A 19,787-nucleotide genomic window follows, 5' to 3' on the forward strand; every position below is an offset into this window, starting at 1 on the left:
CTGACTTTATTCGGCATGTGGCTGGGATGAAGTGATTAAAAAACGTGACACCCCAGGAATCAACCTTTACCATTCACACGAGAAACATGAGAGGAAAAAGACAGCTGGTGGGCAGGGGGTGAGCTCAGTTTGTGATGTGTTGTGTCTCCACATCTGTGGGTCTAGAAGGCTGCAGCTGTGAAGTTAAGGACACAGGATGCAATAAGGCACTGGGTTGGGACCAGGACTTGGGAAACATCCCATACATACAGGGACAAAGGAGGACAGCTGGAGAAGCAAAAGGGGAATAGTGATAGCGATAGTGCCAGTGAAGCCCATGGGAGAGGACCTCCAAAGGCTGGGGCCACCAGGGCGGGGGCTGGCACTGAGCTTGGGGCTTGTGTGGACAAGCAGACAAGGCCTGGATCAGAGAGGGGTGGGGGTGTGCAGAGTGCATGCGGAGGCCAGGGAGATGGGCATATGTGAGGACTTTGGGAAGACCCTGAACATCTCCTTCCCAGCACCACGTGTCTCTGGCTACGCCTCTCCGTAGGCCTCATCGAGTGGAGCTCAGAGGCTCCTTCATCAGGAATGAGACTGGAACCCTCTGCACCATAGGTAGGAATGTAAGAAGGTGCAAAAACTGTATGAGAAGTAAAAACAGAATCATCACGTGGTGGAGCAACCCCACTTCCAGATCCAGACTCAGTGACTCCGGAGCTGTGAGACACTGTTGACAGTTGCATCACAGTTGGCTCAGGAGGCAGAAGCCACCCATTGTACAGACGACAGATAGTCTAGCTAGACAGTAGACTTCTGAGAGGACCTATCACATGGTTGGACCTCTGTGAAAAGAGCAGTCACAAGAGGCAACACCGTCGACTCTTCACAGTCACGAATCCTAGAGGGTAAATTCACATTGAGAGTAAGCAGTAGAGTGTGAGCCAGGGGCTGACGAAGGAGAATCTAATGAGGAAGGGGCATCTGTTTGGGAAGGTGCAGAAGCCCTGCAGATGAATGGTGGAGGGAGCTACACAAACCAGGTGCGTTTAACTGGCTGTACACGCTTAGCAGGCTAAGCCTGGGGGAACACAGCTCAGAGGAAGAGGACTTGACCAGCATGTGCAAGACTCTGGGTTCAGTCCCTAGCACCCCACAATAAGTTAATGTGATTTGTGTTGTGCATTTTATCATAACACTTTCCTTTAACTGAAAGAAAGAAAGAAAGAAAGAAAGAAAGAAAGAAAAGAAAGAAAGAAAGGAAGGAAGAAAGAGAGAGAGAAAGAAAAAAAAATCAGGTTTTTCCCTTCTCCCTAAAGTCCCCAAATCTCCACCCAGGAGCTCCTGTTCCGATACTATGGGTTGCCTGGCTCATGTCTTACAGAACTAAGTAACACCCAGCCCAGCCTGGGAAACTCCTCCAGGCCACCACCAGTCAGCCTTGGGCAGGGTGCTGGCAGCCACCAAATGCAGTGTTCATTAAGCATGCAGTGGTAGGGGAAGATGAGTGGGAGCAGATGGTGCCACGTGCAGGACTAAGTACCCAGTAGGTGCACACCTGAGCTCCAAGTCTATGTAAGGACTTATGGGAACACCAGGGTTCAATTGGCCATGAACTTGGGGAAGGGGTAAAGGTGAAATTACAAATGGAAGAGCTGGGGCCAAGGGCAGCCTGGCAGGAGCTGTGGGTGGGCAGGAGAGGGCCTGTGGGTCCAGCCTGAGGAGACCTTTCTGCCAGCAGGGTTGGGAAGGGCCCAACCCTCAGGGAAATGTGGCTAGATGTAGCCTGTGAGGAGGAGGTGTGGGAAGGAGGTGTGGGGAGGTGCCGGCTCCTGGCTGGGCACTGGTCTCCTGGGAGCTGGTATTTTGCCTGAAAAGTCCCCATTAGCCTGCAAAGCACACTCATTGTTGGGCAGGAGGGGTGCGCCAGCCTGTGGCCTCCGAATGCCTTTTACAGCAGAGTTATTTTTAAGTCCTTCTCGCTTTTCCTTTCTTCCTCTCTCCTTTCCTTCAACCTACACCCTTTGTGTGTCTGAGTAAGAGAGGGTGAGGCCAGACACGGGGGTGGACCAGTTGGACTTGGCTTCCTGTCCTGCTCCTGCCTCCAAACATCTGGAGAGCAAAGAGCTCACCACTGTACCCCCAAACCGCTCCCAGGGCCTCCCCAGGAGCTCCTACTAACGCTTGCTCACTTCTCTTCACAGGGAGTCAGGGCTGGGAGGTCTGTTTCTGTCTTGCCTTCGGGAAGTTGAAGGTGGCGGGGGGGGGGGTGCATAGCCTCTGGGAGCAGTACAACAGCACACATGGAGATCAAGCACATATCTAGCTCGTGAGAGCTTCCCCAAAGGAAAGGTTTTCGTTTGTGGTGCTGGGGACAAGCACAGGAGACAAGCACCCTGCCACTGAGTCACACCCCAAACCAGGAAAATCCTACACTTGGGTATGAGGAAGTGAGAGAGCAAGTCACCTCAATGCTGTCAAGTGAATAGCAAACAAATCAGACACTGTAAATGTTCTCTGCAGTGCAGTGGCCAGAGAGGGGCCAGCACATCTGTATAGCGGAAGACTATGCAGTAAGGAAAATGTGTGATTGAGAAGGAAGACTTCCGAGGTACTATGGAAAAAAATCAAATGAACCATTTCAAGATCCTAACAATTTGATCCGATTTCTGCAAAAGTAGCTCTGCATATAGTACATGCTATTCCCATCCAGAGTGATGGACATGGGAGAATCGAGGAACGGTTGGTTCTAGAAGAATGATTCCTATGAGAGTGGGTGAGGGGTTTGGTTCAGGACCTCAGGGCACTGACTCCTGTCTGCAGTGTTGTGCAAGGGAAAAATATGTTCAATTGTTTGCCCTTCATGTGTACACATGTTCTCTATGGGTGCATGCATATTGCATGCGAGTACTTGTAAGTAGAGGTCAGAAGTCAAACCTGTGTATTTTCCTTGGTCACTCTCCATCTTGTTTTTTGAGACAGACTCTCTCACTGAACCTGGAGCTCACTGATTTGACCAGGCTTTCAGGCTAGTGAGCTTCAAGTATTCACCTGTCTGCCTCCCTGGCCCTGATACTGGGGTTACAGATGCTTGCCACTGCATTAACATGAGAACCAAGGATCGAACAGTCTGATGGGAAAATTATCCACTGGGCCATTTTGCCAACCCAGGAAAGCTTGGTTTTAAAGGTGATTTCCACTCTGGTCTATCTCGTAAGCCTCACAAACCACAGCAGCCGAAGGCCTGTATGCTCGCAGATGAGGAGGCTCTGCAGAGGGAAGAGGGCTTCTGAAAGAGCCCAGCCCTTCGGTTCTCAGAACAACAGGATGCTCCTGGCTGACTCGGCCCGGCCTCGGCTGCCCATTGGCTCTATCTGGTATAACCCCAGCCAGATCAGCTGGGGGTCACTTGACCTTGGCAACTGTCACTGTCTTAACTGTCCTGATCCACAGTGTCACACTCCTGAGCTCTGACCTCTGTGTTCTAACCAGCCCCGCCTGTGTACTCACACTGTAGCAGCCACAGTGGTTAGTTAGTTCAAGTTCATGGACAGGAAACCAAGGGACAGCAGTTAAGAAGTTGTCTGTCATTTAGCTGGCAAGTGGCAGTGCTGGGTTTGAACCAACTCTTGGTCACATGTTAACCTGCTTCCTGCCTCCAAGTGCCCATGAATGCCTAGGGCCTTGGGACTTCACTGCTTCACAGTGGTCCCAAGCAGGACAGCCCCTCTGTCTTCCTATTTTCCACCCTGTCTCTTCTCCTGTACCTCTCTTCCCTATTCTTCCCTCTGTGTACCTCCTTCCTCCTTGTTCCTTGGATTCAGACGACAACTGCACCCCTGTCCCCACCACGGTCTGTGGACACATTCTTATATCTGTTTGGGGGACCCTTCTATAGCCCCAGAAACATTCCCATTTTAGAGATTGGGAAATTGATGCGCCAAGGTGGCACAGCTAGAGGAGGGGCAGCAAGTAGCCTGAGTGACAGCCACCAGTTCCAAATCCCTACCATTGGTCTCTTTCTGCTTCGGATCCCCACAATACCAGAGATGCCTAGGAAAGCCAAAAGCCTGACTTGGGGATTCTTTCAGAGAGAAGAAGGTGTGGAGAGAGAAAGATACTAACCAGTCAGACTTCTGTTTGGGTCCCCAAGCCCTTCAACTACCAGCAGGGTGACCTTGGGCCAGTGGCTTGTTCACTCTGAGCCTGTCTTCAACTGTAAAGCAGGGAGGGAGTTGGCAGTGCCAGTTATGAGTCTCCTCCAGGTCTACACTGCAGCTCAGCAGCAGGAGGAATAGACAGAAGCAGGGAAGGAGCAGGAGGGGAACTAGAAAGGACAGGAGGGGCTGGGAGGGCCTGTTGAGGGCCAGGGTGATGGAAGGAAAAGCAGGAGGGATTTAGCAAAAGCAGCAGGGCAGAAGGAGACAGGGCAAAGGCAGGCATGACAAGGGCAGGCATGGTAGGGGCAGGCAGGACAGGCAGGCAGGGCAGGAAGAGTCATGACAGTGAGACAGTATGGATAAACTCCTTCTTGGGGCTCCTACAGTTTGGTTGGTAACTTCAGGGAAACTGTTCAGAGACACAAGTGGATTTTTTTTTTTTAAAGCCAAAGTCTGGGTACAAAATGAAAGACATTTCACTTTCCAGAAGCTTGGTGAGAGCCCAGCTTCCATAGCACCACCTTCTCTGGCCACTGGGAGACTGTGAACAGCATTCAGAGGGGATGGTGGGGAGAAAGGGGAGACAGACACAGGAAAGGGGGTCAGCCAATCATGGCTCCTGCAGACATCCAAGTCCAAGGCGGAACCGCCTGGTTCCTAGGGGGTCTGGGAAGGTTGAAGTGTGGCAGTGAGGGGCAGTGCAGCCACTGGAAGCACCCCATGGAAAGTGCCTTTGCTTCCATCTACACTGATGTGCTAAGTCATGAGTAGCTCGGGTCTTCACCAGGACGGGGTCACTCTGTGTCCCTTCCAAACAGCGTCTCAATCACCTCCTCCTGCCAAAGGCTTGCTACTCAGGGAGGCAAAACCAGCGAGTGCCCTAGACTCTGTTTTCAGTTGACAGCACTCTCCCTGTTCTCCTGATTCCTACCTCACAGATGAGGAAACCGAGGCCCAGACACACTAGAATTTGGGTCTGTGACTCGGAGCATGCAGCTCCACTCTGTATCACTCACAAAGACTTTGGGAGGCCCCAAACTTCTCCAGACACAGGAAGTGTTTCCAGCCTCTGCCTGGTGACTGAGAGGTGGCTACAGCAGGGGGGTGGGAGGGTGGGGATGTGGGGGTGGAGGAGTGTTGGGGTATGGGGAGTGGTCTTTCGAATTCTCCCCACTTCCACATCTCTGCCCCCAAACCTTTCCCCAGTCCCTCACCTGAGGGTGGCCTACCTTGTGTGTGAGGCTGGGGTCTCTTGAAGCACCGTCCTCCTCCTCTGAGCTTCCTTGTTCTTCATCCGATGTGAGGTCCTCTCTGGGAGCCGCTGAGATGGGACAGACCTTGTAGGGCTCAGTGTAGGCGCTAAGCAGAGCAAGGGAGAGGGTTAGAGTTGCTTGTCCGGCCCATTTCACAAGCCCCCTATGAGCAGTGCACATTCCCTTCCCCACCCTGGCCACAGCAACTCCCTTTCAGTACATCAGACAAGCTAGGCTCTCTGTGGCCCTGGTTCCTTTACATGCGCTGCCAAAGACAACCCCAGGTCCCTGTCAGGTCCAAGCAGGCTAAGACATCAGGGAAGACCAAAACAATTTAGCCCAAGCTAAACCAAGGCTTCCTCCCAACAGCTCAGACTTTCTGTTTTTCATTTCAAAATACTGGATGTGGGCCTCTTCTTTTTGTGAGCAGACAGCATCTCTTGCCTCAAGCTCTGACCTTCCTGCTATGGCATAGGAAAATATATTCCAGACCAGGTCTGTTGTCTGTTGGAGTCTCTCTGCATTTGTCATCCTGTCTGCTGTGGTAGTGTGGGTGACAGTGGCGTAAGAAAGCACACACAACAATGTGGCTGAGACCAGGTCTGGCCTTCCAGAGCCATCTGGGAAAATATGTAACCATTTGTATCTGTCCCTCAAGTAGGTGGCAGGCAGTCTGGGGCACTTCCTCTTAGAGAAATGGCTATGGTTGCCTAGCAGGAGCATGTTATGCCTGCCCAGGACCACTGGTCATCAACAGGAGTGGTCAGCTGAGCTTCTGGACTCTCATCAAGGAGAATAGGGCAAGGGTGGACCTTTTGTAGGACATACTGGGGAAGAAGGGAAAGTTTCGAGCCAGCTACACAGGCACCAAGTCCCTCCCACATTCACCTCTCCATAGGTTCCTGAGTCCACGAGTGCCTCCATCACATCATCTGTGGGCCACACCACCTCCTGCCCCAAGGTCTGTGACATCTGATTCCATCCTCACTGTCCACCCATCTGTTTTTCACCCATTAGTGAGAGGGTCCTTGAAATCCACTCTGGTCATACGGCCCTTTGCTGAACACTCTTTGTAAGTGTTCTGACATTGTCTAGACTGGCTCCCACAGCTCAGCCTGTCCCTCATGATCGTGCTGACTAAGACAGTGGCCAGGACTGGATGCCTGGGGCAATGGATAACGTGCCTGCCATGAAAGCATGAAGGCCTGAGCTCCGGTCCCCCGCTGGGCACAGCGGCATGCATCTACAACCCAGCACCGGAAAGATGGGGTGGTGGCAAATATAGGCAACCTCTGGTGCTCACTGGCCAGCCAGCCTGGCCAAGTAGACACGTTTCATGTCTACTGAAAGAATCTGTGTTGAAAAAAACTAAAATAGAGAGCAATAGAGGAAGACCCAGGGGCCAAGGTGGTGGTGTGTACCTTAGACACAGCACTCAGGAAGCAGGGGCAGGTGGATCTTTTGAATTGAAGACCATCCTGGTCTACATAACAAGTTCCAGGACATCGAAGGCTACACAGTGAGACCCTATGTAGAAAAATAAAAGAGAGGAAGACACCCTTGTTGAGTTCTGGCCTCCACACACATGCATATATACATACATGAGCACACACCCACAGGGACATGGTAACACATGAGAAGGGATGTGGAATGAACACCTGACAGCTTGCCTGCAACCCTGGCTCTATCACTTCAAGCAAGTCACTCCCTCTGTATCTTGTCTGTTTTTCTAATTTCATCAATAAATTGGGTAGGAGGCGATGTAGGGGTTCAGGGTGTTCTGAGGACTGATGAAGAAACTGCACAAAGTCCTCAGCAGAGTGGTGGTGACACTCACAAATGTTAAGATGCCATCCCCACAGCCTGGCAGCTGCAGATGGATGCCTTGATCAGCCTAGCCCATTAAAATAAAGTAACTGCTGCAGGCCCATCCCCCCATTAGCTGGCACCTCTCTGCTCTCTAGGTGGCCCCCATCTCTATAGTAACTCAATGTTGGGTGGAACGGCGTATGAAGGTCAGGTGGTCAGGTCAAGTTCAGTGACTGGAACCCACGAATCAGGAAGAGGGGTGTCTCCCTGAGATTTTGGGTGAGTCACTCAAGGTGAGATCAGCCTCATTGTCTGATGGATTGGGTTCAGAAGGGCCTAGGAAATTTGCAGCATACACTGTTGGTTGTGTCTGAAGCCTTCCAGAGAGGATCAGCAAAGAACTAGAACCACCATGGATGTGGGCAGTACCATCACGGATCCTGGAGGCCTGGGGGGACACAGGAGGATGCTGCTACCAGCCTGGGGAATTCTGAGCCACCATGAGCTGTTACATGACACCCTCCCCTCCATGACAGACTGAAACCATGAGCCACAGTTATCCTTTCCTCCCTTGAGGTGTTTGATTACAGTGACAGAAAGCTGGCCAATGCACACGACTTGTTTGTAGTCTGGCAAGCTGGGGTCCATAGGCACTACTGGGTCTCATAGGAGCACCAGGGAGAAAAGATGGCGGGTTTATAGCACGAGAGGAGTCCTTTCTAGTCTGTGAAGAGCCAGCTTCTAACTTCCAAGCTGTATCCTTCCTCTCTGTCATTTTAGGCTTAGAGAGCATGACAAGCTGCCCAGAGCTGTTACCTTAATTGACCCGCCAAATGAGCCCGGGGCCTTTCCAGCAGCCTGGAGTCGTAAAAAGACATGTCTCCTCTGGGCCTCATGCTGTCCAACTCTGACCATTAACTTCCATCTCCAACAACACAGTCTAAGGGGCCTCGTAACTTATCAGAGAGCATTCCCTCTTGGGAACTGCCTGTGTGAGCTTGAGCCCAAAGTCCACCCCAGCTGGAGCTGGACAAGCGTGACTGAGGCCAGCCTGTCAGGGAGGGGAGGGGGCTGAGGCAGAGTACTCTGCAGGCTGGAAAAATTGAGATGAAGACAGCTAGCAAATGTGATGATTGCAATTAGTGGAACAGCTGGGAGAGCCAAGGAGAGGACAGAACAGAGGGAGGGGGACAAAACTGGGATTTCCAAACATTTGACCTTCATTTCTGACCATTTTCCATCCCCTGTCCCTGTCTGTCTGTCCATGTCTCCCTTTTCTGTCTCCCCTTACTATTCCTTCCTTACTGTCCCCCCACAGAGGATAGCACTTTCTTGGCATGTAGACAATCCATCTAGGGCCTGCCCACGTGGCCTCTTCTATAAGTAATTCTTTTGTGTCCCACCCCCTCAAACAAGCCACTGAGATCTGTCACCTCCCACTGCTCTGAGTGGGACAAAGTGTGGAGAATATCTGATGAGGTGGAAAGAGCTTTGGAGATGGGCTCACCATCAAGCCAGGGCACATTCAATTTCGTGGCTGCCATGCTGGGCCTCAGTTTCCACATCTGTATAATGGAGGTGAAGGGTGGACAGAACATGCCAGGCCAATCATACCTCCCATCTGCAGAGAACTAGGCTCTGTTCCTCCTGGGGAGAACACCCCCTACGCCCAGGGTCAGCCAAGGGGTAGATAGCCTTGTAACATTTCCCAGAAAGGGCTCCAAGGAGTGGCTTTTTAGAGAACTTGGTTTCCATTTCTCGGTAAGTAAAAACAAGCTGTCTTGCTCCCTGACCTGTGACATCTCCTCCAATACAGCACTGGGGGTTGGAGGGATTGTTTTCCACTTAGGAAAGCTCTTGTGAGCCGTGACTCACAGACCATGAATTTTATCCTTGCACCAAGCACGACTCAGTGCTTTTTAGAGTGCTCAGAGGGCTACTCACCTGCCACCACATCTAGTGAAATGAAATTTCCATCACCCCCATGTCCTTTAACCGTGCGCAAGAGGTCCTGGCAACCTCTAGCCTACTTTCTCTATTTTAAACCTCTGTCAACCAGATCCCCAATATAAGGACTTTGGTCTTCTTTTTTCACTCAGTGTGGTGTGTTGAGGCTTCACTCACACTATCGTAGGTATCAACACTTCATTCTTTTGCATGGCTAAATAATAGTCCATCAAATAGACAGACCAAATAAATTTGTAAAATAAAAAAGTGAAAAACAAAACAAATAGACAGACCATAATCTGGAATGTCTCTGGGATGCACTGTTGTTACTAAAGCTTCTGGAGTGCTGGTGTACCAGTTCTGAAGCAACTGTGTGTGTTTTCTCAAAGCTGTACGTATACATGTGGGACATGCCAGGCATGAGGTAACTCCATGTTACAAATTCTTAAGGGACCAAAGGACTATCTTCTTATGGTTTTACATAAATTTCCAGGTTCCTCTCCATCCAGAAAACGCTTATCATGGTTGGTCTTTCACTTTAAAGGGATTTTCCAGGAATTTTCTGACCCTTGGGCCCAGCTTAGCTTCTGTTACCCCATCCAAATCCTCCAGCCTCTTTTGGCCAAAGGGGGTGGCAACCATGACTGTGGCCATTAAAGTTTATTTTTAGATAACTGATGAGGCTCGAAGTCTAGTGACATAAAATGTTTTAAAGCTCTATAGAACTCATAAAATGACAGACTGATCTAAAGAGGTAACATTCTAGAACAATCCACAAGCCAGAGCTGTGAGCTTGTTGATCCAGTCATACCTTGGGCTTCAGTATGGGCAAACAACAGCCTCTGCTTCCATCAGATAAGTGTCCGCAGAGGCCTAGGGCTCCTAGGATGGTGCTACTAGAAGGTGCTGGAACTTTTTTTTTTATTTTTGAGACAGGGTTTCTTTGTGTAGTCCTGGCTGTCCTGGAACTCACTCTGTAGACCAGGCTGGCCTCGAACTCACAGAGATCCTCCTGCCTCTGCCTCTCGAGTGCTGAGATTAAAGGTGTGAGCCATCACTGCTGTTGGTGCTGGGACTTTGAAGAGAAGAGTCCAGGTGGAATGGAGTTACCCTAATGGGGATGGGATGTGCCCTTGAAGGGGATAATGGGACCCTGGCACCCTCTTCCTCTCCTTCCCACTCCCCTTCTGTCCTGGCTGTGAAGGGAGCAGCTTGGTTCCGCCATACACTTCCATCATGTATATGGAAGTTCCACCACAGGCCCAACTCAATGGGCCCAACTGATGATGGACTGAAAGCTCCAAAGCTGTGAGCGAAAACAAACTTTTTCTATGAAAGGAGATTCACTCAGGTATTTTGTTCCAGTGATGAGAAGGACAGACACATTTAGCTCAGGTTCCTGTTGTGGGCAGTAGAATGGGGCTTCCATTTCAGATCCTTAGAAATGGCCGTACTGTTGGTACCTGAGCCTGGCCTATAGGCTAGCTCAGTGGGAGACAGTATTTATCCATAGAGATGCAGCCAGCCACAGTGATCTCAGCATCAGCAGCACCTGTTAAGGCCCATCCTGCAGAATGAAAGCATCTCGAAGCAGACTCTTCTCCTCCCCATTGGAACTAAATGCCCAAGGTGAAGGTCACAGCACATGCCAGACCTGATTCTGCCACTTACCAGTTCAAGGACCCCAGGAAAGATACTAAGTCTGTCTCAGTTTCCTAGTCTGTAAAATGGGGATGGTAATGATACTCTGACCCCAGGGTTTGTATGAGTATTGGCAGCAGGGAACCGCAGACATGAATGGCTCAGAGAAAAGTCTATTTTATTCTGATTCAGGGTGAACAGAAGGCCAGGATGAACCATCAGGCAGACAGAGCTCTTAACACTGGCTTCTAGTCCTCCACTTCCTCCCACCCTTTGCTGCCAGCTTTCTAGGTGACATCATGGGGGCTGCTCACCCTCTCTGGGCCCTTGTCTCCTCAACTGTAAGATAACAGGACATTTCTCCTATGGTGTTCTGTCAGATTTTGCAACTGTAGCTGCATGTTTCTATAACAGTCACCTGAACCATTAAGAAAGGAATCAGGGGTGTGTGATGTCTTTCGATGTCTCCCATGGCAGGTGCCCAGCAGACTTGTGTTTGGTGACTGTCCTCTTCCAGTTAACTGACCTGACTCCTCCAGCCCCTCAGCCAGGCATGGAGCAAGACACACACTGGGAGGTGTCATGAACTGGGCACCATCCAAGAGGCTCCCATTGCTTCTGCTGGGGCTCTTGAGGAGTGCTGCTTCTGTGGAGAGCCAGATAGTCAGCTACATCTCCATGGATAAATTGCTGCTTTCCCAAGAGCCTACTCACCTCTCTAGACTTCAGATACAGAGGCAGGGAACACCTGGTGTGGACCAGATACAGAGGCAGGGAACACCTGGTATGGACCAGATACAGAGACAGGGGAACACCTAGTATGGACCAGATACAGAGGCAGGGGACACCTGATATGGACCAGATACAGAGGCAGGGGAACACCTGGTATGGATTTGCCTCCCAGGTGCTCAAACTGGAAGCCAGGAGGTCCTGCTGTTCTGCCCAACTTTCGCCACTGGCCTGGCCTAAAGCAGAAGGAAATACAGACATACTAGTCCATCATTTTAGAATAACCCAACCACAAAGAAGCAGGAAGGGTGTGAGCTATTCCTCTTGCTCTGGCAGCAGGGGAGGATACTGTGGCCTGAGACTGCACAGCGCATCTGAAGCCTCTAGGAGTCAGGAGAGGGGTGGCTACTGGGTCACTGTGGAGGCCAGAAAGTCCACCCCCTCCCCACAACACATTCCATTAGGGTTCCGACTTCACAAAGGAAACTGTCAGACATTCCACAGGACACAGAAAAAAGCAACTGATGAACTTTGCCAGTACAAGACAGAATAGATCTTCAAATTTCCTACTTCATTGAAAAGTCTGTCAGATACTATGGGACTATAGGCTGAAGATGGCTCCCCCAACGTTACAAAAGGACTTTGGGTGACCATTTAGACAACAAGATGTCTCTGTCAATTCTAGAGTTTTGAAAGTTGCTTACAATGCACTTCCTGTTTACTTAGGTAATATTATATCCTTCTGGGGTCATTGAAAGGTTTTAAAGAATACCTATCCACCTGAAATATATCTCATATATCTAGAAAAACTAACTAATTTTTGACTATTATAGATGACTATTAATCTGTATTTTTAATTATACATTACATTTTAAATGAGTTGCATAAACACAATACCTCAAACAAGAGTAACGATATACATAAACAAAATTGACCTTAAATTTTCATCAATTAACCAAAATCCATACTAATGTAAAGTATTTATTTCTACATTATATCCCCCCCTTTTTTTAGAAAGAGATTGACTGTAACCATTAACCATTTATAAGCAACCCCTCTTTACATAAAAAGAAATATTTTGGGAATTTGGGTGTAATTTTCTCCAAACTGCTTTCTGTTGTTTGTTGGGAAAAATATTTCTAGGGTTCACAGAGACCTTTCATGGGGTCTTGTTTCATCAAATCACATTAACATGGAAGGAATCCACAGGTTCTGATCGTCCGTGGAAACAAAAGCACAACCTCTTTTCCAAAGCAACATATTCTTAGACTCAAATTTTGAAGTCAAGATATCGTTAAGATATATGTATTGGTTTAGCTTAGCAGCCCCCAGAATCATTCGTCTTTCTGCAGTCAAAAATTAAAAGAAAACACAATAATATACATAATCCAGACTGTGTATTTTCTACCTTTACACGGCTTATATTACTCTATTTCTTTTTTAAGGACCTTATTATCTTAAATTACTCCTTTAATCTATGACTGTTTCTACCCCTTTTTCTCTCTCTCCCAAGCCTATGTACATCTTTTAAACATACTGTGGCCCGTTTAGAGGTCTTTTCCATCTGAATCTGTCCTATTGTGTATCTGTAATCCTTTTTTGACCAGGAGCGTTTTTTTTTTTTTTTTTTTTTTTTAATGGTAAGCAGTAGCCATGGATGCTGTCTCCACCTCTCATGGCCTTCCATCATGGCAGAGGTACGTTCACCGCCAGCCCTGGGAAGCAGTGTGCAGCACACTGCCCATAAACCTTTTTTGTCTGAGTAAAAGCTAAATCTGCCACGCAGTGTGCTGCGTGGCCTGGAAATGTCTCTGCTCAAGCCCTAATGCTGCAGTAGGAAGAAGCCATATCTTACAGGAGTTGCACATCTTATTGCCACCAGCAAACAGAGCCTTTCTGAAAAATTACAGCTACTAAGAAGCTGTACTTTCTTTCTTTCTTATTTATTTATTTATTTTTTTGTGAATCTAGAAGCCCCTTTTAAGCTTCTCCTTTTTTTTTTGTGGCTTTAGTTACGTGCCCCACATTGGGCGCCAGATGTAGGCAGGAGAATTTTCTTTGTCCCACCAGTCCCAATGGACTGGTTTCTCTCTGCCCACCGGGTCCCCGCAGCTGCTTATGAAATAACCACTCTGAGGCTTAAAATGTTGGTTATAATTGTTTGGCCAATGGCTTAGGCTTCTTACTGGCTAGCTCTCTCTTAGAAATTAACTCATTTCTATTAATCTGTGTATCACCATGTGGTTGTAGCTTACTGGTGATGCCCTGGTATCTTGCTTCCCCAGTGGCTACATGGTATCTCTCTGACCCCACCTTCCTTCTCTCTATCTTTGGAATTCCTGCCTAGGTGTATTCCACCTGGCCATTGGCTGAAACAGCTTTATCCATCAACTGATAAGAGAAACACATAGTCACGGCATACGGAAGGACATCCTCCATCATCACAGCCTGTCAATAAAGCCAGCAGCAGTCTGGGACAGGGAAAAACTGCATTCTGAGTACTTCCTGGTGCCAGGTGACCTGTGCCAGGCAGCCAAGATTAAAACCTTACGTAAAAATAAACAAGTACAACATCTCATCTTGTATATAGGTGCTCATCTTTAATAAATGTAATGATAAATGATAAAATTACATATATATCAAAGAATCTTCAAAAATAAATTCCTATATGATTTAACATTGGTATTTGATTTGCACATCTTTTAAATATGCCTATATAGTCAGAGTTGTATAAAAATGTTTCAGATGAAAAGAGGTCATGAGAGGGTGAGCTGGATCTCAAGGGAGGCCATGGCTTCAGAGACTTCCTTAGAGCCCTCCTTCCCTCTCAGGGATTTCCTTTTTAGAACCCTCCCCTCTCAAAACCCTACCCTCATCAGAACCCTCCCATCTGGCATCTAGTTGCCACTCTTGGCTGGGGAAGCTAAGGCTCTGTTCAGGGCACTCATATGCCCTGGCTGCTCCATGCCAGCCCCCCTGATGCACTGTACCAGTGCCCCGCTAGCTACCTCTCAGATATAAGTGGAGCAGATGACTTGCAGTCAGACCCACATCCCTTCTCGTGGCCAATCGTTGCCTCTTCTGTCTTGGACAAGAGAAGATGCCCTAGGCAGATTGCCCATCCTGCAAGATATGACAACCCAGGAGGTGCCAGGGTGCACAGCATCCACAAAACAACTGGCACAAAGAAGGTGGCTACCTGGGCATGGGTCTGACATGCACGAACACAAAAGTCACACGTGGCTGTAGGCTGTAGTGTGGCAGCTGAGCAGAGACATCGGTCCATCACACTGACCCTACAAGTCTGAATATGTTGAGACTCAGGCCCAGCTGGTAAAGTGACTTCAGCAGGGCACAAGCTCTTGTCCGAAAGACTTACTGTTCTGTCCCTGAGTATGGGGACCAGACCTTGGGAACTGTTTGCTGACCCAACTCCTCCCATACACCAAGTCTAGCTCACCACCTCCTCCAGGTAGCCCTCCTTAACTAGATTATACTGATTAACTTAGGCACTGCCCAGCTCATGGAACCAGGTGTTGCAGGTTAGTTTATGTTTTTAGTTATCTATCCCTTTCTTTACAGTAACCCACCACATGGCAAAAACTTTAAACCTACCAACCACCCCTCCCCAATCAGCCAAATTCTACTCCTCTCAGCAGGCCTGAGTTCCACGGTACCCCTAATACAGTGCATTCTTAGGTTCTTCCAGCCTTCCTTCTCACAGGGCTCTGAAATCTGTCTTGCTAGTGCCAAGTGTTCAAATCCCACAGTCCCCCGTTCCCACCAGATGCTCCATAGATACCTGTTAGCTTTAACCAACTCATGGCAACACACAGCTTCCTGCACTGTGCCCCCAGATACTCCTGCACCCACCGCTGGGGATGTATAGGCCAAAAAGCTGTGCCCTGTACTCACAGCCTCCTGGAAAGCAGACAGCAAAGTGAAGTCTCAGCCCAGGGAAGCACCCCCTCACTCCCCACACCTCCCCCAATACTTGGGTCCAGGAATGACTAGGGGGATGCTATGCCCAATAGAAACACAGCTTAATCAGAGAAGGAGGACATTTCTGAGGAAGGAAACTAAAGGCATAGAAAGGAGAGCACCCAGTCTAGCTGGGATGAGATGCTGATGAGTGTGAGGGAGGGAGTGGGAGACGGTGTGCAACTCAGCCCCCTGCCTCTGTAGGAGGATTTGTCCTGGACACTGATCCTGTTAGATTCTGGACCCTGTGACAGGGGGATAGGAACAACAACAAAAAAGAGCAAACACCACCAACAAAAACCCAAACCAAACCAACTAACCAACCAAAAACAAATCAAGATTAGGATGTGGAAGGGGTAATTTGCAGACGAAGACTGGATGCCCTTCCTTACTCTGGCATCTTCTGAGGAACACAGCATGTGCAAAACCAAGTCCACAAAATATAAACTGGAAGGGAAGTGGGGGGTATTAAAAGACCATACTTCCGGTGGGGGGGGGAGCTCCCTCCTCAGACCACTTCACTGATAGGAGTGTTTTTTCCTTTTTTTTTTTTTTAACATACTGTTTACTACTGTCCCATGTCTACCTTGAATGACGTGACGTCTCCATCTCTTTGGAAGCTGCAGGATCTCCACATCACCTGTACTGTCCTTTTCCTCTTAAACTCTGGTAAAATTATCCTTGGGCTTCCTTTTGAATCTATTTCTAAATTCTTTTATTAACAAGACTAAGAACCCTAAAAGGCAGCCTTGGTTTCCATGGTAACGCTATCAAGTTCTAGCACTCTGAGTCTGGAAACCTGGAGAGCAGCCACAAAGGGAACAGGTTGGAGGTTGGCTGAAGTCCAGGTGGGGCACAGAGTCGTGGGTTCAGGAAAGAAGAGGGGCATGAACGGAGTGTCTGGCCTTCAAACGTGATGCTTGCTTTTCTCTCCTTTAACATTACTTTTGATTTTAGAGAGGATATCATATTGCTCAGGCCGGTCTTAAACTTGCTATGTGGCTAAGGATGGCATTGAATTTCTGATCCTTCTGCCTCCACCTCCCCAATGCTAGGATTACAGGACTTTGTTATCATGCCCAATTTATGCATTGTTAGGGATCTAACCCAGGGTTTCCTGCATACTTAGGCGAGCACACTGTTCTGACTTCCATTCCCAGCATCATGACACTGGGTATGTCCAAGCAGCTAAGGCATTGTGGCATTTACATGGGGTTTTAGGAAAGCCTGTGTGTAACAGCCCCCGGGCCTGCTTTAGGTTTTCTGGGTTTTGTTTGTTTGTTTTTAAAGAAAGTTTCTACATTCACACCCATCTTAAGGAACTTCTGGGGCATGAAGCCAACCTCACCCCTCAGGTGCTGGGGTTACACAGAGCTGGCCTTGCCTTGATGCCCCCTAAACAGGCGAGGAGGGCAAGGCACAACACCAGGCACACAGACGGCAGATCATTGCTCCCAGGAGGGTCCACCATGGGAGTGAGAGATGGGTGCTCTCTGAAAAACTAGGGCGCTGTCCTCTTGGAAGCAAGAGGTGTGGGAAAGGGGCTGGGCTGTTTGTGAGGTGGACTTTTTACTCCCAGAACAATAAAAAGTCTTGTCCTTGAGGTGGAAGAGGGGCACCCCACCCTGGGCCCCAGCAGGGCCCAAATGTACCTCCAGAGCTCAGGGTGGCTGGCTACCTACCCCTCCTCCACCTCCCAGGCCTTGCCCTGCATTTCCTGTAAACACTGACACTTCCTCCCTTGGGACCAGCCTGGCAGCCCTGGGGCTACACCCAGCTGCCTGACAGAGCCCAGCACACAATGGCTGGCTGGGGCTCCAGATGGCCACTCCTCATCCCAGGCCTATCCAGGGATCCAGACCAATACCGCCCAGCTCTATGCTCCGGTGTTGTATGTACACTGCCTGCAGCTGTGAGTTCTGACAGGGGACAGCAACAGCTTAGACCGCAGTGGGGGACAGCCCAACTGGGTGTCCAAAGCCTGGTTTCTACCATGTTCTACGCATGTGATCTTGGGCAAGCTTCTCTACCTTGGAGGTGTCAGCACTTGCCTGCCTTGCTTACTGGGTCACAGTGAGGAGTTAGTCAAGGGCTTGGTGATCACTAGAATTCCAGATTTTAAGTGTTAAGTGGGAGCTCCGTCCATCACAGACTCAGGTCTCCAGGCCATCTTCCTCTAGGGATTCATCTATCTGGGGATGGACCTCTAACCTCAGAGAAGCTCATGGACTGTGTTAGGCTGGGAGGCTCTTTGCTGTACTCACCCAGTGACCTTGGACAACTACATTTCCCTACTGTTTCTTTGCTTCTACTCCTAATGGAGCCTCCTGGAGCCTGGAGCCTGGAGCCTGGAGCCTGGAGCCTGGAGCCTGGAGCCTGGAGCCTGGAGTCCCTGCCCTGCCTTGCTATTCCAGGAGCTAATGGGAACCGTGCAGGCAAGCTGGGAGAAAGCTCAGGTCTATGTGCTGGTGTGTAGGCACAGCCAGAATCCTCAAACCAACCACCAGCCTTGCCGTCCCTGCACAGCCTGAGTCCTCTTGAGTACCCTGTAAATACAGGGTCCAGAGAGCTTCTAGGCTCTAGTCCTGGCCACCAACTCACCTGCTGGGTGTCATTACTCCTTGTGACTCTGTGGGTTGCACATGAGCTGATTTCTGTGTCAGCAATGACACGATATGGATTTGAAGTAGTTCTCTTAAGTCTGCTCCCCTTTGACTTCTCTTAGACCCTAAGTGCAGGATTCTTTACAGTCAAACAGCCAAACAGGATTTCTTTACAGTCTAGAACTGCATGGTACTTTGTAACTTTCGAGCACCGTCATACATGGCATTTCTGCTGATTCTCCCGGCTGGAATACACTACAGGCACTATCGTCCCCAACAAGGAGAGAGATGAGCCACAGAGGCCAGCATAAACTAAACCAGGACGCAGACCAGCCAGAGGCTGCCCCCTGTGATGGATAACTCCTCTTCTCTGCCTGAGCCCCAGAGCACCCTGGACAGCACCCAGGATGGCACCCAGACTAACCTCGCAGAGGACATGTTGGGCCACTCTCCCTATACCCAAAGGAGTCCTGGGAGCATTCCTGGGCTCCCAAGGCTGGGCATCTGGAAGTGGTTATGAGCTGTGTGGCTAAGTCTGCTTTCTTGGTCAGTAATTACTTTGAAATATGGGTTCTGAAAATTCAGTCAATGTGCCAGCTGGCAGGATCCTTGCCCCACACACCCAGGACAGACCATGACAATGCAAGGCTGGGGAAACCACCCATCCCATAGAGAGCACTCTGGCTGGTGATGAAAGAAAGAGCTAGAAGAAAGGCAATGAGCTGAAAAACAGAACCCAAGAGCCCTGCCCCTCCCCACTGCCTGGCCCCATCTTTCCACCCAACTCAGAGGACCCCAAATCCCACGTGAAACATTCTCCTCCTCGCTCTGAAGATCACACCACACACCCAGGTCCATCTAAGGAAACCATTTCAGTCCTAGTGAATGACTCAAGAGAAAGCTGTATGAACGAGCCCAAAGCATGAATCTGGAGAGCTTCTCTGACAGAAAGGTGTCTGAACATAAACAAAGGGATGGTGGCCCTGGGTTCTCACCTCAAGCCCTGCCCCATCTCACACTCTCTTTTACCCTCTGGACACCACTTCCCCAGATCTGCTTCAACCCATATTCCCCTTCTGCCCAGTGGGCTGCCACTTCCTGAGATATGCCTTATCCCGCATCTGTCTTCTGTCTGCGGAACCCTCAGCCCCAGGCTTGCTGCATCCTCTCCAAGCTCAGACACCCTCACTCAGAAATCTGGGATCTGAACAGGAGATGTCCTAAGGCAGATTTCCAGCTGTCAACTGGACCACAGCACAGCTCTGCACTCTGCCCTGAGTGACACCATGGGACCAAAACCTTTTACCAGGCTTTCTGGTAAAAGCCTGCCTTCAGGCACCCCCAACCCTAGCCTCTGAGCCTCTGTCCTGATAAACCCCAGCTGCAGTTAGTAGAATCTCTTCTATCAACCTGTTCACCTCTTCCTAAACTTCCTGGTATGAAGAAACTTCTAGAACCTTTTGGGATGGAAGAGGAACTACTGGATAAAATTACAATGACACAGCTGTCCTGTGTGTGGAGAACAAGGGTTAATCCCTGCCACGCTGAAGTACTGGTTTGTTTGGAGGTGAAACATCCAGCAAGCTGAGCCCCGGGTCCAGCAGTGCATGCTGCACTCAGTCTCCAGGAGAACCATTTCCTGCTCTCCATTCAAACCCCTGGAGCAGAGGGTGGAAAGGAAGGCA

General features: G+C 49.5%; 1 protein-coding gene across 1 annotated transcript in view; it reads right to left on the minus strand.

Annotated features, from left to right (window-relative positions):
- The window catches only part of Fgd5 (FYVE, RhoGEF and PH domain containing 5), a 108,051-nt gene that overhangs the window by 55,863 nt on the left and 32,401 nt on the right, over positions 1-19,787 (minus strand). The window contains exon 3 of the mRNA XM_027428890.2: positions 5,369-5,498. Within this exon, the coding sequence (XP_027284691.1) occupies positions 5,369-5,498 (130 nt within the window). The remainder of the gene's footprint in view (positions 1-5,368; positions 5,499-19,787) is intronic.

Source organism: Cricetulus griseus, chromosome 8, assembly GCF_003668045.3.
Source record: "Cricetulus griseus strain 17A/GY chromosome 8, alternate assembly CriGri-PICRH-1.0, whole genome shotgun sequence".
Lineage (NCBI taxonomy): Eukaryota > Metazoa > Chordata > Mammalia > Rodentia > Cricetidae > Cricetulus > Cricetulus griseus.